This window comes from Chiloscyllium plagiosum, chromosome 9 (assembly GCF_004010195.1).
Source record: "Chiloscyllium plagiosum isolate BGI_BamShark_2017 chromosome 9, ASM401019v2, whole genome shotgun sequence".
Taxonomy (NCBI): Eukaryota; Metazoa; Chordata; class Chondrichthyes; order Orectolobiformes; family Hemiscylliidae; genus Chiloscyllium; species Chiloscyllium plagiosum.
In genome coordinates, this window is record NC_057718.1 from 45,143,689 (window position 1) to 45,166,104 (window position 22,416).

The 22,416-nt window shown below is 36.6% G+C and overlaps 1 protein-coding gene across 8 annotated transcripts in view; it reads right to left on the minus strand.

Annotated features, from left to right (window-relative positions):
* LOC122552828 (centromere protein F-like) overlaps positions 1 to 22,416 on the minus strand; it is a 105,162-nt gene that overhangs the window by 32,230 nt on the left and 50,516 nt on the right. For 7 of the 8 annotated variants that reach the window (XM_043695816.1, XM_043695820.1, XM_043695817.1 and 4 more), the window contains exons 12-15: positions 11,427 to 15,070; positions 8,215 to 10,521; positions 4,303 to 4,455; positions 973 to 1,146 (exon numbers count right to left, since the gene is read on the minus strand). In XM_043695816.1, the coding sequence (XP_043551751.1) occupies positions 973 to 1,146; positions 4,303 to 4,455; positions 8,215 to 10,521; positions 11,427 to 15,070 (6,278 nt within the window). The remainder of the gene's footprint in view (positions 1 to 972; positions 1,147 to 4,302; positions 4,456 to 8,214; positions 10,522 to 11,426; positions 15,071 to 22,416) is intronic. The other variant, XM_043695818.1, reaches the window with a different exon arrangement.

Sequence of the window (22,416 nt, forward strand, 5' to 3'; positions counted from 1 at the left end):
ACAGCTGAAACTGACAACCGGTAGCGGCAGGGACAGACCACTATAAACACCGGAGGAAACATCAAAGAAGCGCTTCGCAGGAGGCTCCCAAGCACTGATGATGTCGCCTAGCCAGGGGACGAAACGTTTGCAACAAAAACTTCCATCTCGGCGAACAGAACCACAACAACTATTTACAATTTATTTCTATAACTTATCTTTTAGCTTCCCTTCTATAATACTAGTCCAATAAAACTCCCAATTAAAAATTTACAAAACAACACTTCTTATCTCAAAACCAGGCAGCTGCAGGTTCTTGTCTTCGGATCTTCCCGTGTCTTCTTTTCTCCTTGTTAGGAAGTTCTGCGTTACAGGTACTGATCGAAAAGGGACTTTTAAGAGAACTATTTTTACATGCTGGGGCTTATCAGTTCTCCTCTCAGCTGTTCAATTTTTCCCAGTCTTATACACCAGAGCATTGGATTGTGTCATTGGCTTTTAAGATTGTCAATATACTCAATTCAAACATGATTTGAGTTTGATATATTTCAGATATAATTTAAACTGATTGACCGAATTCGAATTTGTTTTTGTCACCAAGCAACGAACGAATCAAGTGGTTCGACTCAGTGTTACATTGTTACCATTTTTGAGTAAACTTGGTGCTGGGTCCGGTAGTTCTGCTGCTTTTAACTCTCTTAAAGGTATACCCACACCTTCATAACCCTGGAGTCATCTTAAATCATCATTATATTTGGTAGCAACCAATCATTCCTCTCATTACATCTTATAGGACTTTGCTCATACATAATAGTTCACATTTTGATTCTGACAGTATTTATGTTCTAAAGGCAATTTGAGATGTTAAGCACTGGGATGATCAGAAAGGGGTTATATTTTGAAAGGTTTCCATCTCTGAACACAAAATTAATAGTTTGAGCTTTATCTTAGCACTGAATCTTTTATCAAACCTAATTTGGTGCAATAAGTTACCTGATCCTGTAAATCTTTAAGCACAGCTTGATGTTCTCCTTGAATGCATTTTAGTCTTTGTTTATGTTCATCTAGTTCCTTTTTTAGGACATCAGTGATCTGTAGTTCATTCTGAAAATATTCAACATCCTTTTCTAACTTGTATTTTTCTGATTCACAGATTTCTAGCTGCAACTAGAGATAAAATCAATTTTAGAATGGAAAGAATCACATTGAAATCACCATGTCCAAACTAACGTCCACATTATTTTCTATTATTATAGCTCATATTTTATTACAAAAAACAATAGGAGTTTTTCTCCTCAATATATCTCTCTGTTACAAAAAAATAGGAATGCTGTTCATGTTAAAGACCATGGTCACAAAGCTTTCCTGTTTCCCTAAACGTATGGTGTGGCTAATTTATCATAAAAATAAAGCAGCTTAAAAACAAAGCACCTGTATTATAATACTTGTGCTCATTTATCTATTTTGAATAGAAACAAATAAATTTGCAAATAGGGCTCAATTTTTACTTCCAAAGTTGGAAAATTCCTGATTCTCCAAACCCAACTTAGGAGAAAACCACCTGGAAGCTGTGAATTTCACTCTAGGTGAGCAGATGTTTAACAGAAATCGAGCTCACCTCCCCTGAAAAATAGTGCAGAGGCGGCCATAGCAATGTGAATACTAGATGCATAGAAAAAATCCAATTGAAAGATAAGACAAAAAACAGTCTGTTCACCCTTCATGTCTCCACATTCTCTATCCATAACAACTCCTGCCCCAACCACATCACTGTCTGTTGTACTCCCCAAGCAAACATATGCCCCTAACCACCCTACAATGACCCCTCACACCCCCGTGAGAATACATGCCCCTCTGCCCAGTTTTCATGACCCTTATATCAACCTACAGCCAATCATAAACACACTTGCCTTGACATCCTCCATTGCCAACCCCAGTATCCACCACAGGCATACCTCAGGAGTCATACTGAATTCAAATAAAGTTCTAATTTTTTCTTATAGACAATCAATGATAAAATCTCATTCATTACATTCAAATGATTTAAACTACCTAATCCCTTTCAAAATCACACATTTCATTCAAGTACATAATTTTTTATCAGAATATAAAAATGTATATAAACACTTGCACTCATAACCCCGCATATAAAAACTTTTGAACAATCAAACTGTGAACTGACAGACACCAAACCTTAATAATGATAATCAGTTATGAAGCACAAAACCTTTAAAAATCTTTCAGATTTATGCCAACAGTGTTAAAGCAAGCACTTGTTTTTATTTTAAAATTGCAGATGCTTCAATTTAAAGGGAATTTAAACAGCTTGATAGCTTAAATAGTTTATCCACTCTTTACACTTTCATATCTACTTTTAACAATCCAAAAAGGGAGTTAACTTGTCTCAAAGGTATTCCTGATCCCTTATCTGTTTAAAAGGATACCCACTTCCCAAAGAACTCCAATAAGTTAGATCTTCTCCTGAAAGGTATAAAGCTTAAGTTACATTACAGAAAACTGGGTGACAAAAATAACATTTGAGTGAAGACATTTTCCACACCATCTTTGTGTGAGAGACTTTGAGTGAGCACTGTAGCATTAAATACCAGAATGAACTTGCAAATAAACAATCTTATCGCTCTAAACACACAAAAAGTTTGCTGCTGGTTCTCCAATTGTCCTCACATGGGGTTTAAAAACGTGAGCACTTTCCTTTCAAAAGATTATTAATTATAGACAGTTTGGAAATTGGATGAGAATTTTCTCTCATCCTATCTACAATAGTGTAGCTAAATAGCTTCACATAACATATATTTGGAACTTTTATGCTCCATGGTTTTCCATGGTTAGCAGCTTCAGTGAACTATGGATGTGCAAAGTACAACTCAATTACAGTCTCCTCCGCCCTTCTACAGGGAAATTAGTGGATGCTGAGTTTGGGGATGAGACTTTTGAAATGGGGCCATGTTAGAGAACCTCTTGAGCCAAAAATACTTTTGTTCTTATGCCCAATAAAGACATCATATTCCAAATTTTCAATGAACAAACTTAACTAATGTGGATTTCTTGAAATTGACATTTCCTTTAACAAATGGACAATGAGCTGTAAAGAAGGAGTGAGATTAGAAATTTCTTCACTCAGAGTAGTGAGCCTGGGGAATTCTCTGCAGAGGAATCTGCTAAGGCCAAAACATTGAATGTTTTCAAGAAGGAATTAGATATAGTTCCTCAGGCTACAGTGATCAAAGGGAATAAAAGTGTGAACAGAAATCCAAGGTGAATAATCAGCCACAATCATACTGAATGATGGGGCAAGCTTGAAGACCTAAATGGCCTACTCCTATTCTCTGTTTCTATGGTAATCGAAGGTATTTAAAAACTGACTCACCGTCCAACAGAAAAATTCAACATCTGAAATGAAAAGATATTAACCACACATATTCTGAAAACATGAAAAAACATTCCCAAATTGAATGGGTCTCCTTTGAAACAAAGGATGTGATCAACATAATGTCCCTTGGGATGTGTCTGTAAAACAAAATGTGGCTAATCAACCAAATACCTCACTATATTTGAGAAAGAAACTGAAGTTGTGAGAAGTCACATAATAAGGAAGCTATGTTTGTCCCTTTTCAATCTTTAAAGGCTGACTGCAGAACATAAGATATGGCAAGAGCAGAAAGGCATCTGTTCTTCCTTTATGGGTCCACTAATCCAGCAAATTGACCCCAGTATAAATACTACAAGCAACTAACTTTATGACCTGCAGAAAGTCCATCCCTTCGAGAGAATCCTGAAACGAATTTGGAATGCGACTTCAGCTGTTGAATTCACCTAAACTACGCTTTAGGAATGAAGGCGTCTTCGTCATCAGGCCTGCAACATGTGTTTTCCAGAATAAGAAAATCATGTGAATAATTAACTATTCTTTTGCTGATAACCTGTAAAAACACAATATTCTCACCAACTGCACTCTCTTTGTGTGTGAGACTTTGAGTGAGCACTGTAGTATTAAATGCCAGAATGAACTTGCAAATAAACAATCTTATAGCTCTAAACACAAAAAGTTTGCTGCTGGTTCTCAAATTATCCTCACATGGGGTTTACAAACATGAGCACTTTTCTTTCAAAAGATTATTAATTATAGACAGTTTGGAAGAGAATAGGAGTTTCAGCAATTTTCTCTCATCCTATCTGCAATAGTGTAGCTAAATAGTTTCACATAAAATATATTTGGAACTTTTAAGCTTTTTGCTGATTGAAATCGTAAAAACTTTGACCTTTGGCAAATGAGAAATTCTTGGACTTTTTCTTATACTGAACCTTAATGCTTTCTGTCTGATTCCTGAATTCTTCAAGTTGTGCTGAGATCAAATTCTTCTCTGCATCAAATTCCTGCTGCATTTTCTGAACCTTTTCACTGGCCACGGACAAATCATCTTGCAGCTTACGGTTATTCTCTGTAAGATCATGAACCTACAAGACACGTTGGTTCATTATTAAACTAATGTTGTAGCATTTCAAAAAGATTATTGATTGGATTTCCAAGTGATAATATATTAATGACACAAAAGGTTAACTTGGAAAGGATGATCTGCACCAATATTAAAATTGTTGAGAAAGGATATATTTTGTTGAAGACATGCTGTTTGATATGGCACTTATTTAAGTGATGGCCAAAATGTTATTTTGGTTTGGCAAGACCATTCTGTTAGTTGTGAACACCTCTTATGTTGCTTCTGCCTGGTGGCATTGTGAAACGGTTAACTTCACCACTGATCAAATTTCAAATCACTAGGCATCTACTAACATCGATATTACCAGGGCAGAATATTTAGACAATCAGATTGGAGAGTTATCACAGATAAGTAACAGGAAGTACAAAGATCCAAAAACTTTTAATTTACACCAATTTTACAGAAGCTAAACCAAGAGGACTTCATATCAGAGACTGAAATATCATAACTTAAAAATATTATGAAGACTGCCTGTTTTATTTTGATGTATGCTTGAGATCTGAAATGGGGAAAGGGGCTTTAAAAACCAAAGATTGTGGAAGTGATTGCTGTACTTCTTAAAAGTAAGCTACCAGCACTCATAAGCACTGTTTATAGCATTGTTTGCTTTACCAATGGGGATGTTTAGCTGCAGGCAAACTGACACCAGAAGGTGTATACAAAGTGAGATTCGGCCAGCAACTAATAGCTGATTGGTCTCCGGTGCAGCGACCAATTATTCATGCCAAAGGCTTTCCGCCTGCCCATAACTATGCGATTGACTCCAAGGCGACTGAACAGCTTGTGGGTATTAATAGTATATACAGAATCCTTTGGACCATCAACAGGGGAGGTGGTGCTTTTTTCTGAGCAGTAAAATACATCTAAAACCTGAGGAAAGCTAGTTTATTCTCCTTCACCAGTTGCTGTATGCTGTTGCTTTTAAGCAATAAACAAGGAGCTTTATATATTGTTAATCAGTCATCTGTGCTTCCTGCAAGCAAGTGAAAGTACATAGAAAAGAGAGACCATGGAGCGGCATGTCCTGGCAAGCCGAAAGGATCGCCTCAGCAAACCCTGTGGACAGAGACGATTGAACCAGCTTCCCAAACTTTCCCTCCATCCATTACACCAATTTATTTTGCGTGTATCTGTAATGAGTGTGTATCCGGAGTTTTAAAAGATAAATAGACTTTTACCAGTAGAGTTATAGTTCATATTTGTTCACCTATACCTAGAATCTATTTTCAATAGTAATTTTTGTTAAATACAGAATCCTGACTGTGCTTTTTGTCAACCTGAGTCTAAAAAGAGATGTCATTTGAGAAATTTTGGGCATTTTGATAAGATTTTTTATTCCTGCAGGAATATCGGCCTTGATTTCCAGCATGCTACTCCAATTATTTGTGATAATATTAAAAATAACAGGATTAATCTAATGGAAAAAATATGGCATTTCACAGTATATAATTAGTTTTCCAGGGCAAACAGGATATACAGGACCAGTTATTAGTCAGTATATTATTAACCTAATAAACCTGTTTGTAGATGTTATTGCACACCCTCTAAAGCAGGTGGAACTTGAACATAGGTGTCCTGGTTCAGAGGTTGAGACACAACCACTGTGTCACAAGAGCCCCACTTTAATAGGGTATCCTGTGAAGGAGTAGGGGAAAAATGAGCAGACATTTTTTGATTTCCACATTTAACTGTAACGTGGAACACAGAAGCAACTGTCAGTCTTACAAGGCAATGACGGCAAGTGGCAACAGTTTTGCAGACAATTTAAATATCTGGGCTAATAAATTCCTGTTCCCATTCTAAAAACCAGCAAATTAGAAAACATATAAAACTAATTCCTTAATCTTTGCCTGTCATATAGAGAAAATTAAGACTTAAAAACAGGTGAAGAAAAGGATGAATGAACTTCTTTTATATTTCACAAAACAGTTAAATGGGAACATTGACTGTATTGATCTATTTTGCATAAGGTCAATAATGGCATTGGATTTTTTATGTTCACTCATGGTTAAAAAGTAAACTATGTTACAAACTGCAGATTCCATTTTCACATAGTCAGGGAATAACAAATGATCTCATGCATCTCTCAAAATTATTTTAGTTGGTTGTAACAGCATGGGTTGGAACTTACCATTTTCTTTTAAACTGTAGGATAACATGTTAAGTGGCGAGTAACATGCCACTCCAAACTGGTGAGGTAACGCAGAGTGTCTGCCATTCAGCTCACTAAAACAATTGAGGGTGAGAATCTCACCCAATCACAGGCCTTTACACTATTGACCAGCAATAAAAAGATAGATTTTGTTTTCTTCTTGTGGGGCAGGGTATGGAGATAGGGGGTTTTGAGCAAGGGAAGGCAAATGGCTTTCAGAAACCATTCCTTTGTCAGCCATCATGTCTCCAATTGATCCCAGATTAGGGCAATGGGAGACCCTCCAGCAAATCAGTAAACAGGTTACCATAATTTCTCAGTTAGGAAGTCAGCTGATGGAGGTAGCATGTTGAAGCCCTTAATTGCGAGTAAAAGAAAGCTAGCCATGGACCTTCTTTTTGATCTCACAGAGGTAGCTAGAAGGGGTTGAGTTTCCAGGGCACAGGCGAACAATTATCTCCCCTTCTCATCATTTCTAGCAAGGGGAAAATCTGTCCATTAAGTACTCAGCTACCTAGATGCCCTTTCTAAATTTCCACCACTAACCTGTGTTCTTTCTCTTTCTCCCCTTTTAAAAACTACACTAATAAATTAATGATCATAGGGGTACAGAGTATATTTCCCAGTGTCTAAATGATATGGGCAGGGGTACCCCAGATTGCAAGGTCTACAGCCTTATTATGATGACCAATTTCTAGTCCTGTTTAATTGATCACCCTCTTAATCAAGTCAAATCACCCTCTCATCAGTCAAAGTATTGAGTACGGGAGTTGGGATGTCATGTTACAGTTGTACAAGGCATTGGTAAGGCTACATTTGGAGTACTGGGTACAAGTGTGGTTGCACTGCTAATAGGAAGGATGTTATTAAACTGGAAAGGGCAAAAACGATTTGCAGAATTTTACTGAGACTGGAGAATTTGAGTTATAAGGAGAGACTGGATAGACTGGAACTTTTTTTCCTGGAGCGTAGGAGGCTGAGGGGGTGACATAATTGAAGAGTTTTAAAATCATGAGGCATAGATAAGACAATTAGCTAAAGTCTTTACTTCAGGATAAACTACACAGGATAGGATTAAGGTGAGAGGGGAGAGATGTAAAAGGGACCAGAGGGGCAACTCTTTAACACAGGGGGTGGTGCATATGTGGAATGAGCTGCTAGAGAAAGTGGTAGAGGCCAGTACAATTACAGCACTTCAAAGACATTTGTACAGGCACATGGATAGGAAAGATTTCGAGGGATATGGGCCAAACGCAGGCAAATGGGACTAGTTCGGTTTAGGAAACCTAGTTAGTATGGATGAGTTGGGCCAAAGAGTCTGTTTCCGTACTTTCATAGTTCCGAAGAATGTGTTTCCATGACTCCATAATGCTAACACTGAGTCAAATTTGGGGTTCAATAGTCTGATGACAGAATGTAGTGAAGATAGCAAGTTAAAGTGGATACATTAATTCAAAAGTATTTTGAAGAGAATTTGGGAAAGAATATTAAAGTGGATTTACTGTTTGTGATTAGCAAGTCATCTAAACCAAAAACGTTAGAGGTATTTTGTTGAAATTATTATACCTGATCAAGAAGTGTAGTAGTTTGCAATTGTGCAACCTGTAGTTCGTTTTGTAGCTGCTTCTCAGAATTTTCCTTCATGTTTTGCATTATTGTTAGTCTAGATGTCAAATCTTGTGCTTCTTGCTGAGATTTCACTGCTGCTGTCTGCAAGTTGTTCATTTCTCTCTTTAAATTCTCCGTGTCAATATGCAAATTACTCAAATCCATAGAATTTTTCTGCTTCAATTGCTCCAGATCTATAATCTGTTGCTGAAGTTTCTCTTTCTCTTCTGTATGCATATTCAACTGATGTTGAATTATTTGAAGATCTTTACTCAGTATTGTATTTGTAGATTGTAGCTCCACATTTAACTCATCAGCTTTACAAAGTTGGTTGGTCAAGCGAATATTTTCGCATTCTAAATGTGAATTTTGATTGAGGTAATTTCTCTCATTTTCTCTCAATTTTTCCAACTTTTCTTGGCAGATTTTCATCTTTTCATTTAAATGGCTAATGTGAGACTGCAGCTCACTAACAGAATTTTCATAGGCTTCAGTCATTTTGACTTTTTCATTTTCAGATGCTTCAGAATTTCTTGCCAAACTTGAGCATTCAGTTTCTAATTTTTCCTGACTTTCTTGCAGTTGCTTCTCTAAAGCTTGTTTCTCAGAGTTGATGGCATTGAGGTCCATTTTCAATCGCTTCGTATTTTCAGTAATCATTTCCTTCTCTTCCTTTAATATTTCAACCTGCTCCTTTGCAGTTTCAGCTTCTAACACCATTTGCTCCATATTTTCTTCGGAGGTCTGAAGCTCCCGTTCAAGTGCTTCAACCTTGTCTTGAAGGGAGTCTGTTTTTCGTTCACTGATTTTAAGTTTTTCAGCCATATGTTGATGTTTATTATGATCTACTTCAATGCGCACTTTAAGTTTCTCAATAGCATGCCGCATTTCAGCTACTTCTGCCTCGGTGGAATTTAACCTCGCTGCAACTTCACTTTTTTCTGATTTAGAGAACTCCAAAGACTGGAGTAGTTTCAACTTTTCAAGCTCTACTGCATTAAGCTTGCTCTGCAGAGCTTCAATTTGTTCCAGAGTGGATATGTTTTCCTTCTTCAGCTGATTTAGTTCTTGTTCTAATTTCTCCTTTCCTTCTCTATCCAAAACTGAATTGTTTTCCAAACAATCAATTTCCTGGATTATGATTTCCTTTTCCTTTGAATTTTTCTCCATTTGTTCGGTAAGAGCTTGTCGCTGACTGGTTAGTTTCTTCAGTTCAGCTTCAAGCACCCGGATTGTATTAAAATTGTAGATTTTCTCTGCTTCAAGCTCTTGAACTTTTTCCTTTAGCCTTTTACTAGTTTGCTCCAATTCATTATTTGTCTCCGCTAGAGTACTAATCTCCTGAATGAACTCATTATTTTCGGTTTCAAGCTCAGACAGCTTTTCTGCCTGAATGGAAATGGTCCTTTGACTTGATTCATGTTCTTTTTCTAACAATTGCTTTCTGATTTGTAACTTATCCAGATCAACTTCCATTTCAAGGATGTGTTTTTCCAGGTTAGCTTTATCTGATTTTGCTCGCTTCAGTTCATTTTCTAGTTCAAGGAATTGCTCACTCCTGTCTGTGTTATTCATCTCTGAACTCTCCAACATCTTGGTTGCATCAGGCAATTTAACTTTATCCACTTTCAACTGTAATGTAATATTGCTGAGCTCCTCTTCCAAACTGTTTACTTTGTCTCGAAGATTTTGATTTTCAACAGCAGAAGACTTCAATTCATTACATAGTTGGAGCTCCTTCTCTTCAAACATTAGCATTTTCTTTTCTAACTCAGTGTAAACAGTGGTTTTATTAAATAGTTCTTTTTGACTGGTATTTAGCTTGCTATGCAAATTCTCTATCTCATGGAGTAGTTCTTCAGTTATTTTCTTATTTTCATCATTTGGAAGATGAAGAGCTTGGCCAGACTCCTGGTCCAATTGTAACTGAGATCCAACAAAGGTTTCATGGATTGATTGGTGTTCCACCGGGACACTAACTTCATCATTATCTAAATGTGTTGATTCAGCTATGCGCTGTTGTTCTGTGTTGCTTTCATTCAGTTCATTATCAATGTCGTTGCTTACATTCTTAGCATCATTAAAGTAGATGGTGTAGTCTCTGGTAAATACAGGACTTTCTCCTGTTTTGTCAGATTGTAAACTGGGTTGTTTCTCCCTTTGAACATTAGAGTCAAGGGACACATTTTGTCTGGTAACAGATCCCATTTGATCAGTGATGATCATTACCTCTGTTTGACGTTCTTTTGAATCAGTATGCTTCAACTGAAAAACAAAAATAGTTATAATTTAAACATATCAATCCTTACAAACAAAATATAGTCAATTGTTGGTTTCAAGTATGTAATGCCAAACTTGATATACAAATGAAATACCGTAATTATGTAGCAACATATAAGTCATAAAATAAAACAGTAAATTATCTCATATAAAGCACAGTACTAAAATATGCCTGCCATTTATTTAATGCTCTTACATCTTAGACAAAACAATTGGTTTTAAAATATTAGTAAGTAATTTTGAGATGTCCACAATGATTGGTAGGTACTATGAAAGGTAATCATGTCCTTCTAAAATATACACACTGGTAATACTTCTGCAACTGTACACATGATTAAAATGCTCAAATTCCATTCAAAACCAAGGCTAAGTTTTTAAAATGAGTTAATTATGTATATATTACTCATATATTCTTCTCAATTAAAGAGATATGCAGAATGAATAGAAAATATGGAATTATTCAATATCTTGCCAAAATAAAAAATATTCTATGAAATTTTCAGATTGTTGGATACACTTTCTGTACTATACTGAAGACAGTTCACAAGCTCTGATTCACTGATTTCAGATTGAGTGACAGAAGAAATACCACAAATGGGACTGATTAACCGTGGTCTCTTGAGAGAGAAGGTTTATAGAGCTATGATTGCTATTTCTGAATGCCATTTGATTGGTACTGCTACAAGGAAAGACATGCTTAGTAATGCTTATTCGAGATCTAACCAAAGATTGCTGTGATTTCCTCCATGAACAATAAAATATTTTTCAAGAGTTACAGCATTTACTTAATTTAACAAGTTCACACACTATGACATTTATAATAGACCAATGAACCACTTACTACATATCTCAAAATTTCATAACTATTAATATTGATTTTTATTATTCACCTTATGCGGAGTACTCTCTTTGGAATGAGAGCTAGCAAACAGCAATGACTGGGAACTGAGGTCCAGAGATTGAAGCTGAACTCTCGCACCTTCTAATTCTGCAGACAGCTGCTCAGTTTGCTGCCTCTGTGCAGCCAACTTTATTTCCATCTCAGTTGTTAGATTGGTCAACTTCAACTGCCATTCTTCAATTTCAGATGAGTGTTTTTTTTTCAGAAATTCAAGTTCTTGCTTTGTTGCAGTTAAGGTTTGATGCAGTTCCCAGGTTTCTTGATCTGCAGCCTCTTTCTGTTTTTGAAGTTGTTCTCTAAGTAATGTAATAGACTGGTCAGAAGAGTCAGAACAAGGTTCCAGTTCCACAGGTTTCATTTTCAGGTGATCATCTTCAACAGAAAAGGTTGTTTGGTCACTTACAATAGAGTTGGGTGAATTTTCAATTGCATTCAAAAGGGTTTTCATTTTATCTGATGAATGATTCTCAATAATGTCAGCCACCTCTTTCTCTTCTGAAATGTTTTGATGCCTACATTCCAGGGATGCAATCATTACTTCTTTTACGACTTTGCACTCTTGAGTATCAAGATCAGCACTATTGTTTGTTAAATCTACTTTACTCAACAGCAATGCTTTTTCAGTTTCCAAAGCTGCAATAAGAGACTGTAACTCAGACACCATTGAGGTGAGATGTGTTTCCTGTTCTTTACTTTTTTCAAGTTCGTTCTTTAGATCCTCATTAGTTTTCCTTTGTAGAGTTATCTCTTCCATCAAAGATTCATTATGACGTTTGCTTTCAAAGACATACAAGTTCATAGCTGATAATTCAGACTGCACCTTACTGAAGTCTTTCTGCAGAAGAGCTCTTTGCTCCTCACTCTGTTGCAGTGCAACCTCCATATTACTCAAAGTAATTTGCATTTGTGCTTTTAGCTCCTGTTGTTGAGAAGTCATTTTTGATGCAATATCACTATTTTGACTCATTAAATCACTGATACGAATTTCAGTCTGACACAGCTTCTTTTGAAGTTCCTTTATCTCCTCGTCTTTCAGATTGCATTGCCTTTCTGATTCTTGGTTTTCAGCAAGCTGGATTTGCAAGGAATGGAGATAATCAAGATCCATTTTTTGTTTATCAAATTCACTTTGCAGCTCTTCAGTTGTTTGCCTCTGCAGTGTTATTTGTTCCAGCAAAGCTGATTCTTGGTTCTTGCTTTCATTTAATTTCAAATGCATATTTTCCATCTCTGTCTGCATTGAACTTAATTCCTTCTCTAGAAGAATCCTATTCCCCTCACTATTCTGAAACTTACTCTCCACACTACTAATCTCACTTTGCATTTGTTCTACTTGAGAAATATAAGACTCTAAAGAAGCCTCTTTATCTTCAAGGTCCATCTGCAGAAGCTGAAGTCGAGTTTGAATTTTCTGAAGTTCAATTTCTTTTGTAATGACCGTGTCTTTCAATTGTTCTGAAATAATATCTTTCTCTGTAATCAACTTACAGTGGTTAACATTTTCAGACTGCACTCTTATCAAATCATTTTCAAGCTTTTCTAATTTAGTTGTAAAAATTGTTTCTTTTTCAGTTTTCTTTGTTATCAGATGCGCTAATTGTTCTTTTTCCTGCAGCAATTCATTGTGATCTTCCAGTATTTTGTTTTGTCTTGCATGTGATTCAACAAGTTCTTTTTTTAATTGATCAATTTCTTCCATCTTCTGCAGCTGTAACTTGAAACCATCTATTTCTTCAAGCATGGTTTTAATCCTTTCCTCATAGTCTAGAATTTTGGCATTATATTCCATGGAATGCTCAGTATGTTTTCTTTGCAGGTCCTCAGCTTCTGTATTTCTCATCAATAATTCTTGTGATCTCTCATGCAACTGCATTTCCAAAAAGTCTTTGTTTTCTTCTAAAGCATTGCATTTTTCACGAAGATGTTTTAATTCTTCTTCTAAAGCAGCATACTGTTGCATTAACTCAGCTTCCCTAGTTTCCTTCTCAATTATCTTCTCTAGCAATTTCTTAGTGTCACTTTCTTTCTCTGCGACTGTGTTCTGCAGTAATCTTTGATTTGCACTTAGTTCTTCATATAGAGTTTTAAGATCTTTGAGTGTATTTTCTTTAGTAACAGCTTCTTCTTCATATTTTTTAGTCAGTTCTTGTAATATTGTTTCATTTCTTTTCATTTCATCAGCGAAACTAGAATTCACTTTGTTCAACTCTATATTTTCCTGCATCAAAGAATTGTTGGAATTTTTTAGTTCTTCATTCTTCTTAGAGAGCTGTATGAGTTCTTTTTCCTTCAAACTAATTAACTCCTCTTTTTCCTGAATGCACTTCTCAGACAAAAGACAAGCTTCAAGCTTTGCTTCTAACTCTTCATTGGCTACCTGCATACATTTCAAATTACTTGCACTGGTCTCAAGTTCTTGTGCAATATTTTCAATAGATTTATTTTTCTCATCTAAAGTAGCTTGCAATACTCCATCATGTTGCAGTTTCAGCTGATGAATTTCTTGTTCCATTTCTGTTTGCAAATCAACATATTCCTTTTCCCTCTCCTCAATTTTTTCTTCAAGTTCTTCTCTCTGTTTTAATAGAGCTTCACATTTTTTGTCAACCTCAGATCGTTGTTGTTTCTCAAGATTCAGTAAAGATTCTTGAGAAGTAATCTGCTCCTTGAGGATGGAAATATCATGTTGGTAAATTTCTAATGTTAAGTTTATATTTTCAATTTCAAGTTTGTCAAGTAAAACCTTTTCATACTCCTGCATTACATGCGTTTTCTCTGCTTCAACTTTAGCTAGCTTTCCTTCAAGATTATTTGTGGTTTGCAAAATGTTGTCCTTCAAACTCAAAATTTCTGTTTCTTTAAGTTCAATTAAGCACTCTTTTGACTTCAGCAGATTACTGACATTTTCATAATCAGCAATCAATGCACACTGAGACTCTTCAAGTTTCATAACTTTGCTTGTTTCTTGTTGCAAATTTTTCTCCAGTTCAGCTATCTGTGCTGTGAGCTCAGAAATGCTCAAGTTCAGGTTTTCTATTTCCTTTCCATTCTTTTGCTCTTGCTGCTTTGCTTCTTTCATGAATTCTTCAAAAGATTGCCTTTGTGTTTCTAACTCAGAAGTTTTGCTGTCTAGAATTTGCTTGAGATCATCAGTCTGGCATTGCAAATTCTCTTTTTCATCCTCAACTGACCTAAGTTTTTCTGCTTGCTTTTCACTTTTGTGCTGATGAACTTCGAGATTCTGCTCATGTTCTTGATTTTTTTTCAAACTCATTTCGAGATTATGTTCTAATTCTTTAATTTTGTTATTCATCACCTCCTTTTCACATTGAAAAACATTCATAACATGCATATTTTCCATCTTCCACTGAGCCAGGGAATTACTTTCCTCTTTTAGTTCTTGAAATGCCTTTTCTTTTAGATGTATATTTTTTTCTAGTTCTTCAATTTCATTTGCCATTTTTTGAACTTTGATATTTAGCTGTTCCATGCTTTTTTCTTTCTCTTTCATACCCTTACAAGCAGAATCAAGTGCCTGTTTCAACTTTTCCATATTTATACACATTGACTTGCTTTGTTCATCTAAATTGTGTTGTAGACTTTTTATCTCAGCTTCTTGAGCACTGTTCTTACCTAAAAAGATAACAGGCATGTAAATATCAAAAGCAATAACTTTGTCCACAAATCAATACTCAACAAAAAGAGAAGTGACAATGGGCTTCCAATAGTTAATTAATATTCAAAACATTATGTCTACCACATTTGTGAAGGAGGAGGACTTCCTCTGCGTGTTACGATTAAAGTTGTAAATATGTTTAATTTACAAACACGAATTAGTTCACCAGAGTATAGCTTCTGCAAAGTACTTAACTTGCAGGAACGTGGGGCTGATGACACTAGTCTGACCCACAACAATCATTAAGTTTCTGTAGTTTGAGGAACTTTGACTGAGAGACAATGAACAATAGTCCAAGCTTTGGACACTGATGTTTCAGGAACGGAGAGGTTTAGTTCAAAGTAAGGGAGGAGTATGTGACTGTGAATGAGGCAAGTATGGGTTTCCATTTGAGAAGGCTCACCCTTTGCACTTTCCCAGCAAATACACAATGATGGCACTATTTTTGAACAAGTTGTACATAGGAACCTTCAAGAATCCTTTTCGTAGCACACCCCAAAGGGAATTGCAGAGGATGTCAAGTTTTCTGCTGGACAATTTATCTACAGCTGGATCTCTCTGAAAATCTTCATTTGAATTAAGAGTTCAGCATGTTCCAATGAAAGTAAGTAAACAAATTACTCAGAAAAAGTTTGAATATTTAATGCATGGTCTAACTCATGAACAACTATTTGACAGGGGCTATAACTTACCTCACACACACTCCCTGATCTAACCCAAATCCCTCCATTCTACACATAATCCCCCATTTAGAAGCCACAGAACAAATTACTTTACATATGAGATTCATTGATCCAAAGTAATAATCATATAAGAGCTGGGAAATTTGGTAAAAGAACAGACTGAGAGGCTTTGTACCTGAATGCAAGACTTATTTGGAATTTGGAATAAAATTAATGACTTAACATCACAAATAGAGACAAATGAGTATGATTTGGTGACAATTACAGAGATGTGATTGCAAGGAGGCCACATTTTGGAATTGAATGTCCAAGGGTACTCAGTATTTCAGAAGGACAGGCAGGAAGGAAAAGGAGATAGTGTAGCTTTGTTAGGAAAGGATGACATCAGTACTGTAATGCAAAATGATACCATCATTCAAGGTAAAGACCTGGAGTCTGTCTGGGTAGAGATAAGAAACTGCAAGGGAAAGAAGTTCCTGGTGGAAGTAATCTGTAGGTCCACCAAAAGTAGTTGCACAGTGAGACATTGTATAAACCAGGAAATCCTGGGGGCTTATAAGAAATATTCATCAATCATGATGGGTGATTTTAATATGCACACAGACTGGATGAATTAAATTGATAGAAGTAGCCACGAAGGAGTGTTAACTCAATGTACGAGAAATTGTTTCCTGGAGCAATGTGTTTTAGAACCAACCTGGAAGCACTTTTTTTTTGGATTTGGTAATATATAATGAGGTGGGATTAATTTCTCATTGTAAAGGATTCTCTAGTGAAGAAGTATCGTACCACACTATGATTTCAAATTCACCTGAACAGCAAGTAACTGGAGCCCCACATTAGTATTTTTGAGTTAAACAAAGGCAATCACATAGGCATGAGGAAAGATTAGCTTCAAATAGATTGGGCAGAAAGACCATATGGTAAGATAGTTGATAAGCTGTGTCAGATGTTTAAGGAGATATTCAATTGCTCCCAAAATATACTCCAGAAAGGAAGATAGATTGTGTGTGTGTGTGTGTGTGGGGGGGGGGGGGGGGGAGCAAAGAAACATCCATGACACTCCCACACTCCATGACAAAGCAAGGAACTTAAATATTCATAAAACTAAGGCCAATGATAGGCTGGAGGACTGTGAAACTTTGAAGATCAACAAAAAAAAGTAACAGAGATAGTGAATTCACCAGTTACAATATTCCAAAATTCCCTGGATACAGGACATGTCCCACTGAAATTGAAAAATGCGAAAATAACATCTTTATTCAAAGAGGGAGGGGGAGGCAGAAAGTGGGAACTATAGACTAGTTAGTTTAACTTGTGTTATCAAGAAATTGTTAGATTCCATTATTAAGACAGTAATAACAAAGACATTTGGAAAGTCAAAACACAATCCATCAGAGTTAGCATGGTTTTATGAAGGGTAAATTATGTTTGACTAATTTGCTCGAGTTCGTTGAACATGTAACAAGCAAGGTGCATAATGGGGATGCTGGTGATGTGGTATTTTGGACTGTCAGAAGGCATTTGATAAGATACCCCACAAAAAATACTACACAAGATAGGATCACAAGGGCTTGGATAATTTATTCACTTGGATAGAGGATTCAGTAGTCATCAGAAAGCAGAGAGGCAGGATAAATTGGGTTTTTTCTGATCAGCAAGATTTAATTATTGGGGTGCCATACGGTTTGGTGTTTGAGCCCCAACTACTTACAATCTACATTCATGACTAGAATTCAGGGATACAAAGTATTGTAGAAAAAAATTGCAGATAACACTAAAAATTAGTGGGAAATTAGATTGCAATTAAGAAATTTACAAATGAATATGGATAGGTTAGGTATAGGGACCAAAATTTGGCAGATAGGTTTAATATGGATGTGTGTGATCATTTTGATCAGAGGAATAGAAAAACAACTTATTATCCAAGTGGAGACAAAGATCAGAGTGCTTCAGTGCAGAGGGATCTGGGTGCCCACATGCATAAATCACAGAAAATCACCTGCAGGTACAGCAGGTAATAAACAAGGTAAATGGAATTTTAGCATTTATTGCTAAAGGAAAATATAAGAGTAGAGAAGTATTGCTGCAACTGTATATGGAATTAGTGAAACCGCACCTTGAGATTTGCATACAATTTTGGTCTCCTTGAGAAGAGACATAGCTGTACTAGAGGCAGTTCAGAGGAAGTTCACCAGATTGATTCCACAGATGAGGGATTCTTAAGAAGAAAGATTGAGCAGTTTAGGTGTATTCTTTGGAGTTTAAAAGAATAAGAAGAGATCTAATTGAGATACACAAGATGTTAAACAGTATTGATAAAGTAAACATAGATAAGATGTTTCCTTACATGGGGCAATCTAGAATGAGAGATCATTGTTTCAGTATATATGGGGAGCAAAATTAAAAGAGAGGAGGAAAAATTACTTCTTTCAAAGGGCAGTGATGTTGTGGAATTCATTGCCCAAGAGTATAGAGGATGCTGGGACATTGAGTAAATTTAAGGAGGAGATAAACGGTAATCAGTAAAGAATTGAAGGGTTATGGACAGCGGGCAAGAAAGTGGAATTTAGGCCAAGATGAGATCAGCTGTGATTGTATTATTCGGTGGACAGGGCTTCTAATTTTTATATTCTTATAAAGGCTCCTCAGAGCAAGAGTGATCCTATTATAATAGAATTTTATGTTCAGTTTCAGATGAGAAATTTAGGTCTGAAACTCATGGCTGAAACTTAAATAAATGAATTACACCATAGTATAAAAGATGGATTGTGTATGTAGATGAGGAAAAATAGGTTTAGATTTAAGATGATTAAGTAATGGTAGGCATTTCAAGAGGTCAGTTCATTACTCCCAACAAAGATGTATTTCACTGAGAAATCAACATCTGAGAAGGGCAAACCATTCATAGCTAAATAAGAAAGTTAAGGATGTTATCAATTTGAATGAAAAGCATACATTGATAAGAAGAACTCAGTGTTGCGGGGGCAATCTATTACTATGGATCGAGGATTGGCCAACCATTAGAAAATATAGTTTAGATAAATGGTAAAACAGGACATTTCGAAGATAAATATCCAGAATCTAAATTTACTGACAATACGAAGACAAATGGAAAAGTGGCAAGAACATCAGGAAGTAGGAGGGGTTGATGGGAATCTTGCCCATTGGCGGGACAGCACCATGTCACCTCTTTCCAGAAAAGCATCCACATTAAATGCCTGAGGGCAACAGCAACTACTGTAGTCTGCAGAGCTCTGATGGAGATTGCTTTGCAAGTTTCCAGAGTGGAAAGTACCTGCAATCTTAACCTCCCTCTTGCCCAATTAAATTCTCTCTTCATCATAGGAGGAGACTATTAAGATTATAAGACAGTGAAATATGAAGCCAGGTACAATACAAATTAGATATACAAAAAGAATATTGATCTTTACTGAAAAAGGAACTGAAGTATAAAAGAAGGCAAGTGTTGTCATAACTATTGTGAGATCAAACCCAGTATGCACCCTGCATTTAAGGAGAAATAAACTTACATTGAGACAATTCAGAACTTGTTAGGTTGATACATAGAATGAAGTGATCATGTTATATGGAAAAGTTGAGCATGTTAGGTCCATGGTTTTTGGAGTTTATAAGAATGAGGTGACCTATTAAATTCTGAAGGAGCTTAACAAGTGTGGAAACGGAGAGGACATTTCCGTTGTAAGGGAATTTAAACGGGGAGTAATTTCAGAAGAAGGACTTTTGTATTGAGATGGATACAAGGCTGAATTTCTTATCATGGAAACAGACGCTTAAGTCCAACTAGTCCACACCAACCATGTTACCAAACTAAACGAGCCCCATCTGCCTGCGCTTGGTCCATATCCCTCCTTTCCTATTCATGAACTTATCCAAACGTCTTTTACATGTTGTAACTGTACCTGCATCCACACTTTCTCTGGCAGTTCATTCCATACACGAACCATTCTGTGCAAAACTTTGCCCCTCATGTCTTTTTTAAATATTGCTCCTCTCATGTTAAAAATATGCCCAATTGTTTTGAACTCTCCCACACTAGGTAAACAACCCTAGTCATTCACCTTATCTATGCCCCTCATGATTTCACAAACCTCAGTAAGGTCACCCCTCAATCTCCCACGCTCCAGTGAAAAAGTCCCAGTCTTTCCAGTCTATTCTTATATCTCAAACCCTCTATATCCAGCAACATCCTAGTAAATCTTTTCTGAACCCTCTCTAGTTTAATAATCTCTTTCCTCTAACAGAGTGACCAGAATTGCACACAATACTCCAAAAGAGGCCTCACCTACATCCCGTCTAACCTCAACATGACATCCCACTTCCTATATTCAAAGGTCTGAACAATGAAGGCAAGTGTGCTAAATGTCTTCTTAACCACTCTGTCTACCTGTGACACAAATTTCAAAGAATTGTGTACCTGAACCCCTAGGCCTCTCTGTTCTACAACACTACCCAGGGCCTATCTTTTTTATTATCAAAGTGCAACATCTCATATTTATCCAAATTAAACTCCGTCTGTACTCTTCAGTCCAGTGACCCAATCGATCAAGATCTCTTTATAGTCTTAGACAACTTTCTTCACTGTCCATTATACCACCAATTTTGGTGTCATCTGAAAATTTACTTATCATGCCTCCTTTATTCTCCTCCAAGTGATTTATATAAATGACAAACAAAAGTGGACCCAATATCAATCCCTGTGGAACACCCCTGGTCACTGGCCTCCAGTCCAAAAAAATTAATCCTCGACAACCATCCTTTGACTCCTACTACAAAGCCAGTTTTGTAATAATTGGCAAGCTCACACTGAATCGTGTATGATCCAAATTTACTAATTAATCTACCATGCAAAACCTTATCAAATGCTTTACTAAAATCTAAGTAAATAACGTCCTCTGCTCTGCCCTCAATCTTTTTGGTTACTTCACTAAAGAATTTAATCAAGTTTATGAGACACGATTTTCCCCGCACATGACCATGCAGATTAGCCCCAGTCAATACCAGTATTGTAGCTCTCCTCAAACAGCTTGGCTGTGGACAGCCTCGTAGAATCGAGTTGGAAAATAATTTCTTGATAAATATCTAATATTTTCTTCTGACACAATAACGTTTTACTGCATAAGGTCAAAAAAGGGCAAGGGAACCTCATGTTGATGTTTAACTATTCCCACCCTCACCATGCCTCAGCTTATGAGTCATGTTGAGAACCATTTATACAGAGCACGTTGGGAAAAGTTTAGTCATTTAAATAAAACTGACAGGGAGGGGATGGACACAGGACTAGAAACATTAGTTGTTTCTTTTCTCTCGACAGATGCTGCTAGCTCTGCTGAGTTTCTCCAATGTTTTTAGTATTTTTCTTTCAACATATTCATTTATTCATTCATGGAATGTAGGCATTGTCGGCTGGGCGAACCCATGCCTAGTTGCCACTGAGAATGTGATGGTGAGCAGCCAAATGAGATTTGGAAATATCATAGACATTTGAAATTTTCTACATCAAGAAAGCACTGGAATCCCTTGACGCTACAGATATTCCACGCTGATTTTGTTAAAGTTTTGACTTACAAGGCAATCAAGTAATATGGGGAGCAGAGAATAAAATGGATGTTGAGGCCATAATCAAATCAATCATGATCATATTGAAGAGGGAAACAGGCTCATGAGGCCAAAATTTCCTACTCCTATTTCTTTATAAATAATTAGCATAATTATGTTGTAACCAACCCTAAAACTATTATTTTCTTAATTCCATAAGTCTTGTTCTGAGTATTATTCTAAAGTTGATATTGGAATAATATTTTATTGAACTGATTGGGAAATCATCCATAACTATTACTGGTATTAATCCAGAAACCCAGGTAATGTTTTGGGGACCCAAGTTAAAATCCCACTGCAGCAGATGGTGGAATTTGAATGCAATTTTTAAAAATCTGGAATTAAGAATCTACCGATGATCGTTGATTGTCAGAAAAATCAATCTGGCTCACTACTATCAATCGGCAATTCTTACCAGGTATGGCCAACATTGGATTCCAGAGCCACGGAAATGTGGTTGACTCTCAATTGCCATTTGAAATGGCTGAGCAAACCACTCAGTTGTATCAATGACTGCAAGTCTCAACAAAAAAAATGAAACTAAGTGGACCACGTGGCATCAGGAAAGACAAGGGAAGAAACAGCCCTATCGACCCTGCAAAGTCCTCCTTACCAACATCAGGCAGCGAGTGCCATAAATGAGAGCGCTGTCTCACAGACCAGTTAACCAACAGCATGACATAGTCATACCCATGGAATCATACCAAGAGACACTAGGAATAATGTGGTAAGTAACTCACCTCCTGACTCCCTAAAGCCTGTCCACCCTCTACAAGGCACAAGTCAGAAGCATGATGCAGTCCAACAACATTCAAGAAGCTTGACACCACCCAGGACAATGCATGACTTCTTCAAGTATCCACTACCATCACCACCAATGCTCAATGGCGGCTGTGTATATTATCTATAAGATTCACTGCAGAAATTCACCAAAGATTCTTAGAATACCACCTTACAAATCCATGACCACTTCCATCTAGAAAGACAGGGCAGCAGAAAGA